General features: G+C 38.2%; 1 protein-coding gene across 6 annotated transcripts in view; it reads right to left on the bottom strand.

Annotated features, from left to right (window-relative positions):
- Positions 1-17,193, bottom strand: part of CHD9 (chromodomain helicase DNA binding protein 9) — a 156,464-nt gene that overhangs the window by 9,630 nt on the left and 129,641 nt on the right. For 3 of the 6 annotated variants that reach the window (XM_047078400.1, XM_047078406.1, XM_047078405.1), the window contains exons 30-35: positions 14,154-15,062; positions 12,997-13,160; positions 11,621-11,893; positions 10,717-10,885; positions 4,512-4,651; positions 4,010-4,231 (exon numbers count right to left, since the gene is read on the bottom strand). In XM_047078400.1, the coding sequence (XP_046934356.1) occupies positions 4,010-4,231; positions 4,512-4,651; positions 10,717-10,885; positions 11,621-11,893; positions 12,997-13,160; positions 14,154-15,062 (1,877 nt within the window). The remainder of the gene's footprint in view (positions 1-4,009; positions 4,232-4,511; positions 4,652-10,716; positions 10,886-11,620; positions 11,894-12,996; positions 13,161-14,153; positions 15,063-17,193) is intronic. The other 3 variants (XM_047078402.1, XM_047078401.1, XM_047078403.1) reach the window with 3 other exon arrangements.

Raw genomic sequence — 17,193 nt, 5'->3', positions numbered from 1 at the left:
CTAAAATATATAAGCAAAGAAATAGCTTTAAAACAGTGCAAACAGTACAAAAGAGCTGAACCAAGTTACTTAATACTGTAATACTGTATAATACATATTAGATATCTATATCTAACATTGAAGATTTTACTCTTCAGTTATACTTTAAAAGACTTAAACTTTAAATATTTTTATATTTAATACAGCTGACCCCTGAACAACATGGGGTTAGGGGTGCTCCCCCCTGCCACAGTCACAAACCCTCATATCTTGATTCCCCCCCAAACTTAACTGCTAATAGCCTACTGTTGACCAGAAGCCTTACTGAAAACACACATAGTTGATTAACACATCTTTTGTATGTTATATGTGTTATATCCTGTATTCTCACCACAAAATAAACTCAAGAAAATGTTATTAAGAAAATCAGAATGAAGAGAAAATACATTCTCCATACTGTGCTGTAAAAAGCCCATGTATAAGGGGACATGCACAATTCAAACCTTGTTTGAGGGTCGCTGTGTAATAAAATACTAAGTAAGGCTTTAGAGTTACCCATAATGCTGGAGCAGCCTCCTGTAAATTGTACACTTCTTTACTTTTTCTCCTGACACATCGGGTTTTTTTCTGTGCTGATACAATCTGTATTTGTGCTAGCTGTGGCTCTCCTCTTTCGTCATCTCACTAATAGTTTTTTATCTCTTCACGAGTAATCTCACAATACTAAAAGGTAGTACTTTTATTTTATGAATGGGAATCGAGGTTTGAAGAGGTTACCTTCGTCAAGGCCACGCAGCTAGCAAGTGGCAGGATCTGGCAATAAAACTCTTTGCATCAGGCCATGCTGCTTATGTGTACAGCTTAGCAAAGCACGGCTTGATGTTTATAGCTGTTTCGGACCAACAAGAACATTGCAAGAGATGAATGCTCACACTCTTCTGCAAGGCATACCTGTCCCATCACAGCCTGGGCCTAAATTCACCTTTTCTGTCTAGTTACTACTGCCCCACTCGGTCCCCCACACACCCTGTGACATCAGGCTAGCCATTGTTTTATGAATGTGTCTTACAATCCTATCCTCTTTCAACTCTTCATAATTGTTTTATAATGCCTAGAATAGCCTCCTCTTGGGTTAACCTGGTCAAACCTACTTATTCTTTATCATCCATCAGTCATGTATGTCAGCTCTCTTTTCTTTCCATATTTCCTTAGACGCTTGGCCTAGGCAGAGTCATTCATATTCCTTTTATCTGTTTCTATGGTACTCTATACATACCTGTTATTATATATCTGTATCTATCATGTTATAGTTACTCAGCTCTAGACATATCCCAATAGAGTATGAGAGCCAAAAAATCATTAACGTGAAGTATCCTTCAGAAATCAAACTAACGGTTATCTTGTATTCTTTATCACAATGCTGCTTTTAAAAATATTTTAAAATCTTAATAGTATGTAATGTTATCTAAAACATTACGATAAAAAGTTTATTTGCAGTGAAAATGATGAATGGCTGTAAGTTTAAAAAATTAATAAAGATTCCTTTGCAGTGATGAGAGACAGACAGGAGAATCCTTTACAGACTACAGTATACATGCCATGATGGCAAGAACTTTATATTGCTCATGGTTTTATACTCCATCCCTTAAAAGAGGGGCTAGCACACAGTAGTTACTCAACAAAAATCTGTTGCCTAGATAAATGTTATTTTCTAACATGTTAAGTTATAGGGTTAAACTAATGATTCTCATTATTGTTAGAATTGCAGTATTCATTCTAAGATTATCCATCATATTGAGGGAAAATTCCTCCCCTCATAATTATAAGAGCTTTATTTGGCTTAGAACATTTTTTTTTTTAATTTGTTTTTTAGAGAGAGAGAGAGAGCACACGTGTGAGTAGGGAGAGGGGCAGAGGGAGAGAAAGAGAACCTCAAGCAGGCTCCACACTCAGCGAGGAGCCTGATGTGGGGCTTGATCCTACCACCCTAGGATCATGACCTGAGCTGAAATCAAGAGTCAGACGTTCAACTGACTGAGCCACCCAGGCATTCCTATTTGGCTTTTAAAAAATCAAACATAATTAAAGTTTATTTGAGAATTAGTGGCATCCTTTGAGAAAACCAGGGATGTGAAAGGCATGTGAAAGTCAAGACTGAGGCACTTGGTTATTTCCTGGTGTCAATAATGGCAATGTAAAATTCTAGACTAAGTACATATTACAGACACAAAGACTACTGTAGGGACTGGAGCTTTTGTAGTTCCTTTTCATGAAAAAAATAACAAGTAATTTTTTTCTGTTAATAAAATAACAACTTTACCTTTATATAGAATTTTTTAATCTTCAAAAGACTTTCAGTTTTTAATCACTGGCTCAGTGAATATTCATAGAAAGCTAGATACTATTCTATGTATCAGGAATTATGTACTAAATAAGTCCTGGGGATACAAAGTCCTGGGGTAACTAGGACATGGTCCTTAAGAAGCTCACAGAGTACTAAGACAACTTCACTGGGCTGTCCATTTAATCTTCATAATGAAGGCAGATACAATAGGTCTGCTAGCTTCATTGTATAGAGGATCTGGCACAAATTTTGGTAATCAGTATCTAATAGTAAAATACTGCAAAATGAGGGGCACCTGGGTGGCTCAGTCAGTTAAGTGTCCGACTTCGGCTCAGGTCATAATCTCACAGTTTGTGAGTTCGAGCCCCGCGTCCGGCTCTGTGCTGACAGCTCAGAGCCCGGAGCCTGCTTCGGATTCTGTGTCTCCCTCTCTCTCTGCCCCTCCCCTGCTCATGCTCTGTCTCTGTCTCAAAAATAAATAAACATTAAAAATTAAAAAAAAATACTGCAAAATGAAATAACAGATTTCTATGAGTAAGAAAGCCATATGCCTATAAGATAGCGAGCACAAAGTATTTCAAGGGATGTAAAAATGCAAATGAAATATAACAATTCTCACTTTGATTAATGTAAACTCAATGTGCATCTGGAGAGACACAACAGCTATACTGTTATAGCCTGAAGAAGAGCTTAAAAGTAGTAGTTTGGACACTGGATTTAAGACTGTGTAGCTTGTAATATTTACTTAAAATTTTAGTATTTTAAGTTCTTTATCTAAAAAAGTTATAATAACGCCATTCTGATAAAGGTGTCATGAGTGTTAAATGAGATAATATACGTTAAGTGCTAATTATGATGCCAGGTACACAGTTAAATCTCAATACATGTTTAATATGATCATAGTATTTTTTTTTAGGTTTATTTATTTATTTTGAGAGAAAGCATGTGTGTGAGTGGAGGAGGGGCAGAAAGAGAGGGAGAGAGAGAGAATCCCAAGTAGGTTCCACGCTGTCAGCACAGAGCCTGACATGGGGCTCAATCTCAAGAACGGTAAGATCATGACCTGAGCCAAAAATCAAGTCTTGCTTAACCAAGACTAAGCAACTCAGGCACCCTTAATATGATCACTAGTATTTTACTTTATTTTTATTACTACTTTTTAATGTTTATTTATTTTTGAGAGAGAGAGAGGGGGAGAGAGAGAGACAGAGACAAAGTGTGAGAGGGGTAGGGGCAGAGAGAGAGGGAGACACAGAATCAGAAGCAGGCTCCAGGCTCTAAGCAGTCAGCACAGAGCCCCATGCGGGGCTCAAACTCACAAACTGTGAGATCGTGACCTGAGCTGAAGTCAGACACTTAACTGACTAAGCCACCCAGGTGCCCCTGATCATTAGTATTTTAAAACAAACTCCTTGAGGAAAAGGATTGGAAATGTTATCCCTTTATAACCTTCACTGGGTCTTACATGGTACTCTGTATATTGGAGGTGATTTTTACTATTAAGCACAGAATGGAAAAATGGAAAAAGGCACTGATGGGGAAAATGGTATTTTTTTCTGTTAGCTTTCCTAAATCTTGGGCAGAACATGTATTTACATAAGTGGGTAAAAATTTATGCTTCATCAGCACAGATTTGGTAAGTCACAGAAATAAAATTAATACCAAGATTTGTAAGGCATCACCTACAGGAATAAAAGCTCCTAAATCTTCCACATAACCTGGGTGCTCCTTAAGCCATTTTTCCAAATCCTTTCTCTTTGGCGCATCATCGCCTGCAAGTCTTGTCCCATCTTTCAGGTTAATAACCGGAACCGGACTTTCTGTATCCGGAATTCCTTGAGGCTGAGTGTAGGACAGTGCTGGATTTATCCCTGTAGAAATCTGGGAGCTGGTTAGGCCTACAGTCACCTGTAGAAAAACACCAAATGAAAATTTTATTGCTATGCTTTATCATTCAATTCTTTGCAAAGTCCAATGAAGCAAATCTTTTTGAAGAGGAAAAAAGTAAGTTTTTCAAATTTAAAATTTTCATGAATCTTAGGCAGTGTTGGATGCCTCTGAAATAGAATCCAAAGTACAATCTAATTTCCTAATTAATATTTTTATGTTATAAAACATTCACAGAACAGCAATATGTATGTTTACTAGGACTGAATTTTGGACTCAAGGATCCGTAGTTTTTACTTACATGATTAGGTGGTTTATTTCTGTTAAAAAAGAGGATGTCAACACCTTCTACGTTCTTCCTCCTTCCCCGCCTTTTTTTGACTATAGGCTGGTTGTCTAATCTAACTCCATTGGCACCAAGGGATGACTGAATGGAAGTACCTAATCAAATAAAAAAATGCAAAACAGTGGTCAAAATCTAGATGTTAAGCAAATTAAAAGCAACAATTTTTCTAAATATATGGAAGTGTTAGTTCTTATTTTACACCACCCCTATTCCTCATTTGAAAATTTGGAAAACTATAATCAACTTTTTGACTTGTCTCTTCAAATTTCCCCCCCTGATGCTCACACATCTTATCTTCCTCTCCCTTTTAGAGGAGGAAGTGTGTCTTTCTCACGGATAAGACAAATCCTTCTCCTTCCTCTGCAGCCACTAATTCCTACCTTTTCTGAAAGCTTGTTTTATCAGTCTACTTTCTTGTGCCAAAATACCCATTCTGTATCAGATTCTTTTCCCTGACTTAAAAACATGGCCTAACTCAAACAACAAATAAACCTCTTTCAGCCTTTTATAATTCCCCAAACCTTCGAAAGGTTAGTATTTGTTGTGCTCTCTTTTTCACGACCAACTCCTTCCTCAATTTCCCATAGTCCGTTCCTGTGCCAGCTTTTGTCAGGGGTTTTAAGATCACCACTAACTTTTTAGTTGCCAAGTTAAACTGACCTTATTGTTCCCCATTTCAATAAAAATGTCTGTAAGTGGTATGAATTAAAGTTCCATGCATTCAGCCATTTTTTTCCAATAAATAAATACTTATCGAATAGCTTGTACGTAGGTACAAGGTCCTACAATGGTTCGAAGAGGAGTTAAATGGTGTTCCTGTCCTCAAAAGTACATAATCTAGAGCTCTCCTTAAAATACTGTTAAGGATGAGATGTTTGTTTAAAATAATTCACAGCTTATAGTGAGAAATGCATTTTTAATCAATTCAAGGAAAATTTTTAGAGCAAGTCCAGGGTATCCCTGAATAAGGAGTTGCCCATTGGCTGGCTGTGCAACCTTATGGAAGCCACTTACCTTCATCACATCTCAGTTTCAAAAAGGTACCTTAAATCATATGGTAACAATGATTAAAAAGTAGGTTTGCATATAAAAAAGCACACTAGGAATGTGACATAACTTTATAAAGAAAAGCTTTCATTATCCACCTAGTGAATTTCATTATAACCAGATTCACAAAACATTATAAATGATTTGAAAATACTTTCCCTATAGCACATTTTACTTTATTTTTTTAAAGGCTTATTTTTGAGAGAGAGAAAAAGCGAGAACGAGAGCGAGAGCGAGAGAGAGAGAGAGCAATAGGGGAGGGGCATAGAGAGGGAGGGACAGAGGATCTGAAGCAGGTACACAGATAGCAGCGAGCCAGATGTGTGGCTTGAACCCATGAGCCTTGAGATCATGACTTGAGCTGAAGTCGGATGCTCAACCAATTGAGCCAGCCCGGTGCCCCTAGCACATTTCAGCTATAACAATAAACTAACTTTCCCAAAGTACGATTTTTAAAGTACTATTCTTTAAAAAAAATTTTTTTTTAAATGTTTATTTATTTTTGACAGGGACAGGGCATGAGTGGGGGAGGGGCAGAGAGAGAGGGAGACAGGCCCGGAAGCAGGCTCCAGGCTCTGAGCTGTCAGCACAGAACCCGATGCGGGGCTCAAACTCACAGACCGTGAGATCATGACCTGAGCCGAAGTCGGACACTCAACCGGCTGAGGCACCCAGGCGCCCCAAAAGTACTATTCTTTTTTATAAGAACTTCTCATAACTTCCTATTCTTTTCTTTTCTTTACTTTTCTTACGTTTATTTATTTGAGAGAGAGAGAAACTGCGAGCAGGAGGTGGGGCAGGAAGAGAGAGAGAGAGAGAGAGAGAGAGAGAGAGAGAGAGAGAGAGAGAGAGAATCCCAATCAGGCTCCGTGCCATCAGTGTAGAGCCTGATGCAAGGCTCGAACCCACGAACCGTGAGATCATGACCTGAGCCAAAATAACAGTCAGACGCTCAACTGACTGAGCCACTCAGGTGCCCCATGACTTCCTATTCTAATATGAATGAAATACCTTGTTATCAGCCCCTTTCTAGCATGACCCCCAACCCTCAATCCCTGCCCTAGCTCAGTTTTTATGTTGTGTATAACCTAGATTCACTTTTTCTAAGCAGGCTCTGATTTCATACAAATCTCTCTCCAGTAGGGATTTACATACTAGCTATGTCAATCTTATCACAAAACCATACTATCAAGTCTCTGGTTCATGCTATTCTCTGCTTCTCTTCCACCTCTCCCGGGAAGGTCGCTTTCCAGAAAGATCATTATCTAATCTGCCTCTTATAAATCCTTTTCAATTCTACCTCTTCCAGAGGACTCTGCCTAAGTTTCTAGACAGCAGTGGCTCCCCTCTTCTCTGGTATTTAGTAACTATAATGTGCTGTGTGGCAAAACATATTATCTTGTTTTGTTAATGTCTTGTCTGATATTTAAATTTTCTTAATGTTTGTTTAGATTTGAGAGAGAGAGAGAGAATAAGAGTGCAAGAGGGGGAGGGGCAGAGAGAGAGGAAGACACAGAATCTGAAGCAGGACAGCATAGAATCTGAGCTGTCGGTACAGAGCCTGACTCGGGGCTTGAACCCATGAACCGGGAGATCATGACCTGAGCCAAGTCAGATGTTTAACTGACTGAGCCACACGAGTGCTCCAAAGTCTTGTCTAATATTTTAACATGTAGGTCTTAGTCTACCAAGCAACTGAAAGGCAGACAGTGTCTATGTTTCTTTTTATTTTCTCTTTACTACTATTTCCGGTGTGATATAAAAAAGTACTTAATTATCTCTGGAAAAACAACTGCATATACACCAAAGTGTGCATTTATAAACATACCCTATTTGACAATTCATAAACATATTTTTGTTGGCCAATTATATACTACTGTGATGCCCTTCCTTCCTTTTTTTCTTTCTTAAAAAAACTGAGCCACCTTGAGTTATTTCTGAGGGTGATTTTTATAAACGTTACTGATTTAAGCTAGAATCCAAAATGGAAAATTTAACTTAATCTCCTTTATAAAGCTTGTATTGCCTTTGTCATAGATGTAATTATAACACTATTAAAAATAGCTTCTTTCTGCTAAATGTCTACGAGGTGCCACACACTGAATGAGGTTTAACAAGTGTTTTCTTAAATTATCAAAAACGAAACAATAAAATCATAGAAGTATTATTATTTTTTCATTAAACAATTTTTTTTAGAGAGAGAGCACTCATGTGGGAGAGAGTGGGGGAGGGGCAAAGGGAGAGAGAGAATCTTTAGCAGGCTCCACACTCAGCACGATGCCCAGTGTGGGGCTTGATTCCACAACTACAAGATCATGACCTAAGCAGAAATCAAGAGTTGGATGCTCAACCAACTGAGCCACCCAGGCACCCCAACACAGAAGTAAAATGAGGCCTATTTTATAAATGAGCTCAGAAACATTAAGTTACTGGCCTAATATCACAGCTGGCAAATGACAGAATTAAACCCTAGGCTGTTTGGCTCTATCAACACCCTCTGTTCATTAATCCAGGTAGTTTCTGGAATGGGCTCTTTAGTTTTGTCTTATTGTAATTTATGCTATTTTACTATCCCCTTCATTAATTAAATTACATTACAACCTGTATCTTTATTGGAAACTTTCAGATAAAATTCAGAGGGACCAATATAAACATAAAAAGGGCCTAGGCTTTGGAATATTAAGAATTATGATAATAGTATTTATTCAGCATCTAATTCTAAAACCTGTGAGGTACCTAATTTTAACATTGGTTTAGCATCTAATTATGTACCCAGCTCCATATTAGCCACTCTACACATATTATTTATCTCACCCAACAACTCTCTCCTACCCCAACCCTTCATTTCATAAACAAGAAGAGGGAAAAAATTGTTAAGAGATGTTCTAAGAGTCGAATAGGAAGGCAAATCTAGATTTCACATTTGCAATTAGTAAGATGGATGAGATATAATGCTTAGATAATAACTCTTCCTAGTTTTAATGTCTGAGGCTTTTTAATATTTTACATAGCTGCAGATTAGTGTCACAATTACTACTTATACTATTAAAAATAGTAATATTTGCCAAAGTAACCTTTAAATAACCTTAAAGGTGAAGACTGTACAATTCAGCTGCAATAGCAATAAAATGTTCAGATGATATTAGTGTCAATCCCATTTTATGGTGGAGTTATCAGAGTACAAGAAATTGTATTTCTAAACCCCACTTAGGTTAGTCAAAAGAGCCCACAGCTTATCTTCCCCATTTGTTCCCATTTTTCCCCTAAAAACACAGAGCTCCTTTAATACAATACTGTTAATGAAAAGCACAGTTTGGGGATTTATACTTCAGTAGTAGAAGCATGGCTGATTCATATTTGAACTGTAATCTGTACATGTCTGAAAGTCCAGGAACTAGAGAATTACAATGAATGGTTAATGAATCTGTAAGTAATACTGACGGTACTAATTTATAATTTAACTATGATTTATAATTAAAAAGTCATGACAGCAGCAATTGGGAATAGCAACCAATTTAACACTTATAATAAAGCATTATTTTCCCAAATCGTAGGAGTCCCACACACTGTGCTCATGCACAGCAGGAGATCTGAAATGTTTTCAAATACTGCATGGCAACCAGATCTAGTAGAATACTGAAACAGGGTCCTCAGCCTTATGTAAATGGTAGGTGTAATGGAAATTCAAGTCACTAATCTGCTTTAATTGAAAACCTGCATTTTGTAAAGACTCAGCTGATCATGAGTAAAATTCTCAATTTCTGATACTGCACTTTAAAAGGGACACAAATTAAAGCACACTAGACCAAGATCAAGAAAACAAAACAAAACAAAACAAAACAAAACAAAACTTCTTATGGACCTCAGCACCTACAGAGCACACAACATGTGGCACCGATTTGGTATCTAACAAACACTATTGATTCAAATTGTTAAAAGGTTAGAAGAGATATAGTCCCAAAGAGGAGGAGATATGATCATTGCTTTCAAAATGTTAAGATGATCATGCAAACATAGGAATAGGTTAATTCTCTGATGCCTTTACTTTTTTAATAATTAAAAAAAATTTTTTTAAGTTTATTTATTTATTTTGAGAGAGAAAGAGAGCACAAGTGGGGAGGAGAACACAAAGAGGGAGAGAGAGAATCCCAAGTAGGCTACATGCTGTCAGCACAGAATCTGATGCAGGGCTTGAACCCACAAACTGTGAGATCATGACCTGAACTGAGATTAAGAGTCAGACATTTAAATATTAAAAAAAAATATTTATTTATAAGAGAGAGAGAGAGAGAGAGAGAGAGAGAGAGAGAGCACACAAGCGTGCACACCAGTGGGGGAGGAGCAGAGAGACAGACAGACAGAGGGAGAGACAGAATGTTAAGTAGATTCCACGTCTAGTACAGAGCCTGATGAGGGGCTCCTTCTCATGAACTGTGACATCATGACCCGAACTGAAACCAAGAGGCAGACGCTCAACCGTCTCAGCCTCCCAGGCACCCCTTGTGACGCCTTTAAAGTCAGAATCTCAATCAGTGAGAAAAAACAATTGCAAGCAAAATTTTCTTCTAAGTAAGAAGGAATTTTGTGGTAATTAGAGCTGCCCAGTAATATAAAGGGCTGTTTAAGGTAGTAACAATCTTTTTCCTGTAAATATTCCATGAGAATGAAAGATTGTCTTTCAGGGATTAGTCATGACAATTCCTGTATCCTATAGACGACTGGACTACACTGTCTCTAAAGTCTTTCTAAAACTTCTCATTTTAACCTTCTCTACAAATCACCATTCATTTGTGGTTCAGGTGTTTGCTTTTAAATTCATAATTGCTTTTATATTGAAATGCTGTTTGAGCTTTTACCTGCATAAAGGGACTCGACAGAATATTTCCACCCAAATATTTAAATCCCCCAAATAAAACTGCACCCTGCTTTAAAATGTCATATTAAACGCCTCAACAGGTATTTATTAAGAACTAAAATTATACTGATTACAGACTTAAAAGAGACCCCAACATTAGAGGATAGATGCCTTTTTATTAGAAGAATAAATAAAAGAGGATTTGGAAACGACAGCAGGAATATTTCCTACTGAGGCAATTATTGTGACCATATTCACCTGATACTGGCACAGATTTGGGAAAGGTGGCGAGGCTGGTCTCCGACGCACTCTGCAGTTCCCGAAGCCGAGCAAGGTACTGTTGCTGCCCCAGGGCACTGTCTTCGCTGTCGAACGGTCTTTTCTGAGCAAGCCCTTGCTTCTGAAATGTCAACTTCAAACCACCTTCCTGTTAATAAACACCATTATCAAGAAAGAAACAATGAAAAAAAAAACCCATTTCAGGTTATTAAGAGAAATTTTTTACTTAGAAAAAGTGAAGTAAAAACCCTGAAACATTAATCATCTTCCTATTCAAAAATGAACTAAAGAAAAAGAACGTCAACCAATTTCTATAATGAATATTACGTTTTCTGTCTTAAATGAAAAAAATCCAGGTACTACATACACTTTTCTGAGCAAAACAAAGTTTTACATGTGACTAGTAAATTGGAACACTATCAGCTTGAGACATACTTCTCTATGTACATTATTCATAGGACATTCCAGAGGATGTAACCCACATATTAGACACCGAATAATCAATTTAGCTTCAAAAATCATACTGAAAAATGAAATGTTACTGAGAACAGAGCATGCTAAATGTTTAAAAGAGAAAGTGCACGGACATACCATTTAAATATTATACAAAAGAACCAAAACAATTAGAATTTGTCAGACTGTTTAAGAAAGCATTCTTGATTGGCAGGACTATTTTCAGAAGTATAGGTAGAGAAACATTTAATGATGATCCTTCTAGTAGGATATTCAAGCCTAATAACCTGGATATCAAAAAGAAAACAATCCAAATACCAGAAAACAAGTATGTGAAGGAAGTAAGAGTGAGAGCAGGCAGCCACTTGCAGAAAAAGCATGCTGCACACGCAATCGCAATCGGGTCCTAGGGCAATAAAAATAAACATACGTCTTTGATTTTCACTGTAAACTCCTTTTCTCGTACATGCTTCTTCACCTTTGACATCTGTGTTGACTGATCGTGTTCTTCTTTAACACCGGCGCCTGGGGGTGTGGGTACACTGGGTTCGCTATATTCTGTAGCCGCGCCAGGGCTGTCCAGCAGTTTTGTGGTATAGAAAGAGGCCACTGTGTTGGCATCATAACTTCTTCTAGCTGAAGGCCACTTCCCTTTCAGAACTGTTTGACAAATACTGTCCAGCCGGTTGATCATCACACGATCCTGGAAAAGCATGCAAACATCTAGGTGTGGTTTTCATAGTCAGGCCAGCCCTTCGGAGATAAAATGGCTCAGGGCCTTGATGGATTTAACCCTGGTACAACCTATGTGCATTTGGTGTGTATACGTACTCTCACGTACATATGTAATTCCGTAAGAGTTCAAGTACAAATTTCCATTGGAGTCCAAAAATATATGACAGAGATAGTCTTCTGTAATTTCATTTTTTATTTATAAAGTAGGTTTCACGCCCAACACGGTGCTTGAACCCACACCCCAAGATCAAGACCTGAGCAGGGATCAAAAGTTGGATGCTTAACCAACTGAGCCACCCAGGTGCCTCAGCCTTGTTATTTTCATAATTATACAAGTAATACAAGTTCGTTGAAAAATTCAATCAACTCAGAAGTAGGTAAGAGTAGAGTTCTCCACCTCCCCATTTCACAACCTCACTCCTAAAGGTAAGTACTCTTGTACTAGTCTAGCCACACTGACAGAATTGTATTAATCCGATCTGAACTTCTACCACTGAAAGTACATACACTTAAGTGAACTTTCAAAAAAATGGTTGTTTTAATTAATTTATTTTTGAGAGAGAAAGAGGGAGAGGGGGAGGGAGGGAGGGAGGAAGGGAGAGAATCCCAAGCAGGCTCCGCACCGTCAGCGCAGAGCTCAGTGAGGGACTCCACCTCATGAAGTGTGAGATCATGACCTGAGCCAAAAACAAGAGTCAGGCGCTTAACTGACTGAGCCACCGAGGTGCCCCAAGTGCACTTTTTTTTTAAGTCATAAATGGCTATGGTAAATTTCTTCAAGGAGACTCAGCTCAAAGCACCCATTCATAAACAAGCCCTTGAATATTGTATGTGAATGTCAGCATCCATTATCTCTTATTCTAAACATTCTAAGGTTATGTTGAGAAATATACACATTCAAGTACACCTATTTACTTGATAACAGTAGTTGATACTTCTGATGCTAACACCAAAATGCCATCCTATGTTTTATAGTGGCCTATTTTTCCGCACAGTAAGTTACCTACCATGAAAGCAACATAGAGAAATACTCAAAAAATGATCTGTTCTGGTAAGACATTACTCATTTACCTTTGGCCAATATGAGGCTGCTAGCATGTATCCTCCTTGTAAGATATAAGCGGACTCTGGTGTCCCATTGTTCATCTGGAAGCTATCTTGGGTCTCATCCTGGGTAGTGCTCAGTGACGCAACACTTTCTTCATCGTAGGCTTTCACGTGAGGGGTACCTTCTGCTGAGAACAATTATAACCGTTTTAAAAAGACTGCATAAAAAAATTTTATATATACTTTTCAAATCTTATATAATTATTCAAAGGAAAAAGTTAGAAGTAAAAACAAATGGCAAAAAAGGAAAAAAATCCACCTAGAATACAATACAGTACCCATTGTTTAAAAAAATTATCACAAAAGCAAAATAAGTGGCATTAAAGAGTTTGAGGGGGAAGGGTTAACAAAACATCCCTTTCTGCATGCAAATTTGACCCTTGGTTAACCCTGTAGGTCTGTTTCCCTGGACACATATAAACTCCAGAATGATAAAGTGCATTTGGACTGAGGGGACCATAAAAACCTGAGGAGTACACTGACATCCTCTCAGGAGGGGACCTGTACGTCGGGGCACGTCCTTGTGGCAACCCTGAAACTTGTGCTCACAGAGCTGTTACAAGAGACGCGGGCTTCTGCAGGATCTGAGGCTCCTTAGGCCAGACTGGCTCTTGCACCCGCTCGCCATCAACTCATTGCCTTGCACCTGAACTGTGGGCTGCAGCAAGGACAGAGCCACCTGACACTCCTCTACAGGCAAACTGTAGTTCCTGTGTCGTTCTGAGGAGACAGCTGCCAAGGAGGGCCTATGATCCTCTTGTTGGTCTGACGGCTTAATCTAAGAACCCTGCTGGCTGTTACAGAATATGATCTTGATGTGTTCACTGATCAGCATGTTCAGAAAAAAAGGAACACTAAACTGAAGGTGATCACAAAGAAACCCATTATTGTATAAAATGTCTAATTTCTGTTTGATTAACCCGTTTTGCAATGCCTTGAATACTGAATAGGGAGTGTGCACCAGTAACATGAGTTTCCTTTTCGATAGTGCTTCTCTAAGAAAATCTGTACATATAAGACTTAGGTTAACAATTTTAAGCATGCTTAAGTTATGTGAACCGAATTCGTTTTCATTTTCACTTGAAATGTCTTAAAATAGCAAAAGCACTTTATGCATATACCTCGCTTTGGGACTTCTTCTTCTTCACTGTCACTTTCTTCTGATGAAGATGAGGAGGAGGATGATGAGGAAGAGGATGAGGATGAGGATGAAGACGATGCTGAAGAACAGGAGGAGGATGAAGAGGAACTAGAGCCTGATCGAGAGTCGGAACAAGAGGAGGAGGAAGACGAGGAAGAAGATGATCTGGAAGAACAGGATGATCTCTCAGAATCAGAGTCAGACTCAGAACTAGATTCGGATCCTCTTTTGTGGACTCGCTGTTTCTTAGAAGCTGGGTTTGGAGTTAGGGGTTCTGTTCTGGCTGCAACCATGCGTCTGTCTGTTTCACCTTTTCCACCAGATTTCTGGTCTCCAGTGGCCTGCGGTAAAACACCATTCTTTGGACTTACAGGCTCAGACTTTATTAGTGTCCTGGTTTCCTCAGAAGACATAGATTCTTCTTCAGAAGACTGAGGCTCCTCTTTAAGATTTTCACTTTTAACTTTCATATCCTCTAGAATAATACCTTTAGCATCTAGGAGCCTAGGTAGAGAGGTAAGAGGAGAAGCAGAAAGTGCTACTTGATATTGCTGTAAAAGTGGGGTAGAAGTCCTTGAAGGAGCCATCTTACTTTGACTGTAGTTCCTTTGAGCTGCCATAAAGGAGAGTTCAGGATCACGAAGAATGTGATAGTCTGTTCGGCTCACCCCATGTTTCGCAGCTCCAATGAGCAAGTCCCTATCATGAGGGCCACATTCCCACCAGACTGGTAGGTCTGGATTTGGATGGCAAAGCTTCAAGCGTTCAAACAATTGTGGATGTCGGAGGGCCTGTTCCCGTACTTTCCTTAGAAGTTCAATGCGATACAAAGTCCTTGAAGCACGTTCTTCTGTGATTGGCTGGATAAAAATATTTGGATCCACCAATTCTATGTTAAAACAAGAACAAAAACATTAATCTTGGAAACACTTTATTACAGAGTTAAACAAATAATGCAACTTCTAAAATGCAACTCTATTCGATATCACTGTGTAGTTTCCAGAATTTTTAAAATATTTTTAAATGAGGAAAAATACAAGTTTTTATAAGTACCAAAATCCATACATACAGTGTATAACACTGGATCTTCTGAAAGTGGGGAAAACGTAATGTTTTTGGGAAATATGTTAATATAACTAAGAATTTACTTTTAAAAAATTCCCTATGAGCTATGTCCTTACTAATCTGTGTCTTTTATTATTTTTTTAATGTTTATTTATTTTTGAGAGACAGACAGAGCACAAGTCGGGGAGGGGCAGAGAGAGAGAGGAAGACACAGAATCTGAAACAGGCTCCAGGCTCTGGAGCACAGAGCCCGATGCTGGGCTTGAACTGGGGAACAGCAAGGTCATGACCTAGGCCAAATTTGGATGCTTAACCGACTGAGCCACCCAGGCGCCCCACTAATCTGTGTCTTAATCAAAGAGACAAACACTTACTTGAACTCATTTATAAATACAAATTAAAACTGTTAAATCATAGCTGATAAACAAACAGAAGTCCACATATTTCTAGCTGCACCAAGGAAATTCAGGGCATTGTGGTGAACTCACAGGAACACTTAAGGCTTTCTTAAAATTTCAGGGAAGTGCAGGAACACTGTCAAAGGCTATGTGAAGTAGTGGCTTGAGCTGGCTCGGTTTCAACATTAGATCTTGCTATATTCCTTTTGATGCGGTCATATCTTTGTGGGCAGAGATACTGGCAGTTCAAAAATCGACAGGGGCTTGTTGAAATAATGCGGGCCCACTTAAAGGAGCTGGTAGTGGCCAAATCTAGAACAATTTGAGTATCAAAATAATGAGAGTATTGGGTTCTAACCTATAGAGTAAAATAAATATCTATGAGTCCATTCTGATATGAATAAGTAAATAATTGATCAACAGATGAAACGGAAACAACAGTTCTTGCTTGTAGCAGAATTCCACATTAAAAGCTGTTACACATAAGGATCTACTCATGGATACTAATGTCAATGGGTGGAAGTTTGAGGAGAAACAGAAGTTGTGTGTATCTCCTCAAGATATCTGTTAACTGCAGGGGAAAGGATATCAATTTTACACTGGAGAAACATGGCATAAACTACTGTAACCAAGCAATCAAGGGCAACACCATCAGTGTTAGCTATCTTGACATCATGAACCCATTGATATGTTCTGAGAGGGACACATCATTTCTCTGGTACTCTTGACAAAAATGCATAACCTCAATGCAATCGGGTCACGAAAGACAAGAGAGAAACTGAGGGTCTGTTACAGACTGTAGGAAGCTAAGGGGAAAGACCAACTAAATACAATGTGGGATCCTGGAACAAAAAAGGACATCAGTGGACAAACCAGTAAGATCTGACTAGGCATTCAATTTAGTTAACAGCATTGTACTGTTAAGTTTCCTAGTCTGATAATTATACTGTAATTAGTCATGTAAGATTTTAACATTAGGGGAGGCAAAGTGAGAGATACATGGAAACTTCTGTGGTTTTTTGCAACTTTTTTCAAAGTCTAAAAGTAGTTCAGAATAAAAAGTTAAAAAAAAAAAAAAAAAAGACCATGCAGACATCAATGTAGAACAGGAAACAAGAGTGGGCATATCCATTCTACCTCCAGGATGTGACAGTTGTATAGTCCCTGACAGGTGTATACATCTCATTAGTAAGTAACTGCGGTTATTTAAGAAAGAAAAGTAGTATTTTTTTTCTTTCAGCTTCTATTATGTTTTCAAACAATTACTAGATTGTTGGAAACAAATACTTAAGTTGTTTGGATCTAATTATTCATTAAACAGAACTTCTGGCCTCAGGTGCTGTGAAAAATTACTGAGACAGTAAGGGATCTATGAGCTGAGGAAGTTTGGAAAACTGATCTAAGTAAAACCTCACTCACATTTCTAACAAGAAAACTACCTTTTCGATCATTATTGATTGTCAGTAATTAACCCTTTCTTTTCAAAAACTGGAGTCAAAGTGGTTAATTTATTCATCACATTTTATATTGTTCAGGAATTAAAAAAATTAAAAAAAA

This window comes from Lynx rufus, unplaced genomic scaffold, assembly GCF_022079265.1.
Source record: "Lynx rufus isolate CCGP_SWC_20201006 ecotype Redwood Valley unplaced genomic scaffold, mLynRuf1.p SCAF_16, whole genome shotgun sequence".
NCBI classification, from domain to species: Eukaryota; Metazoa; Chordata; class Mammalia; order Carnivora; family Felidae; genus Lynx; species Lynx rufus.
Note: the sequence above shows the minus strand (reverse complement) of the source record. Positions and strands in the feature narration are given on the sequence as shown.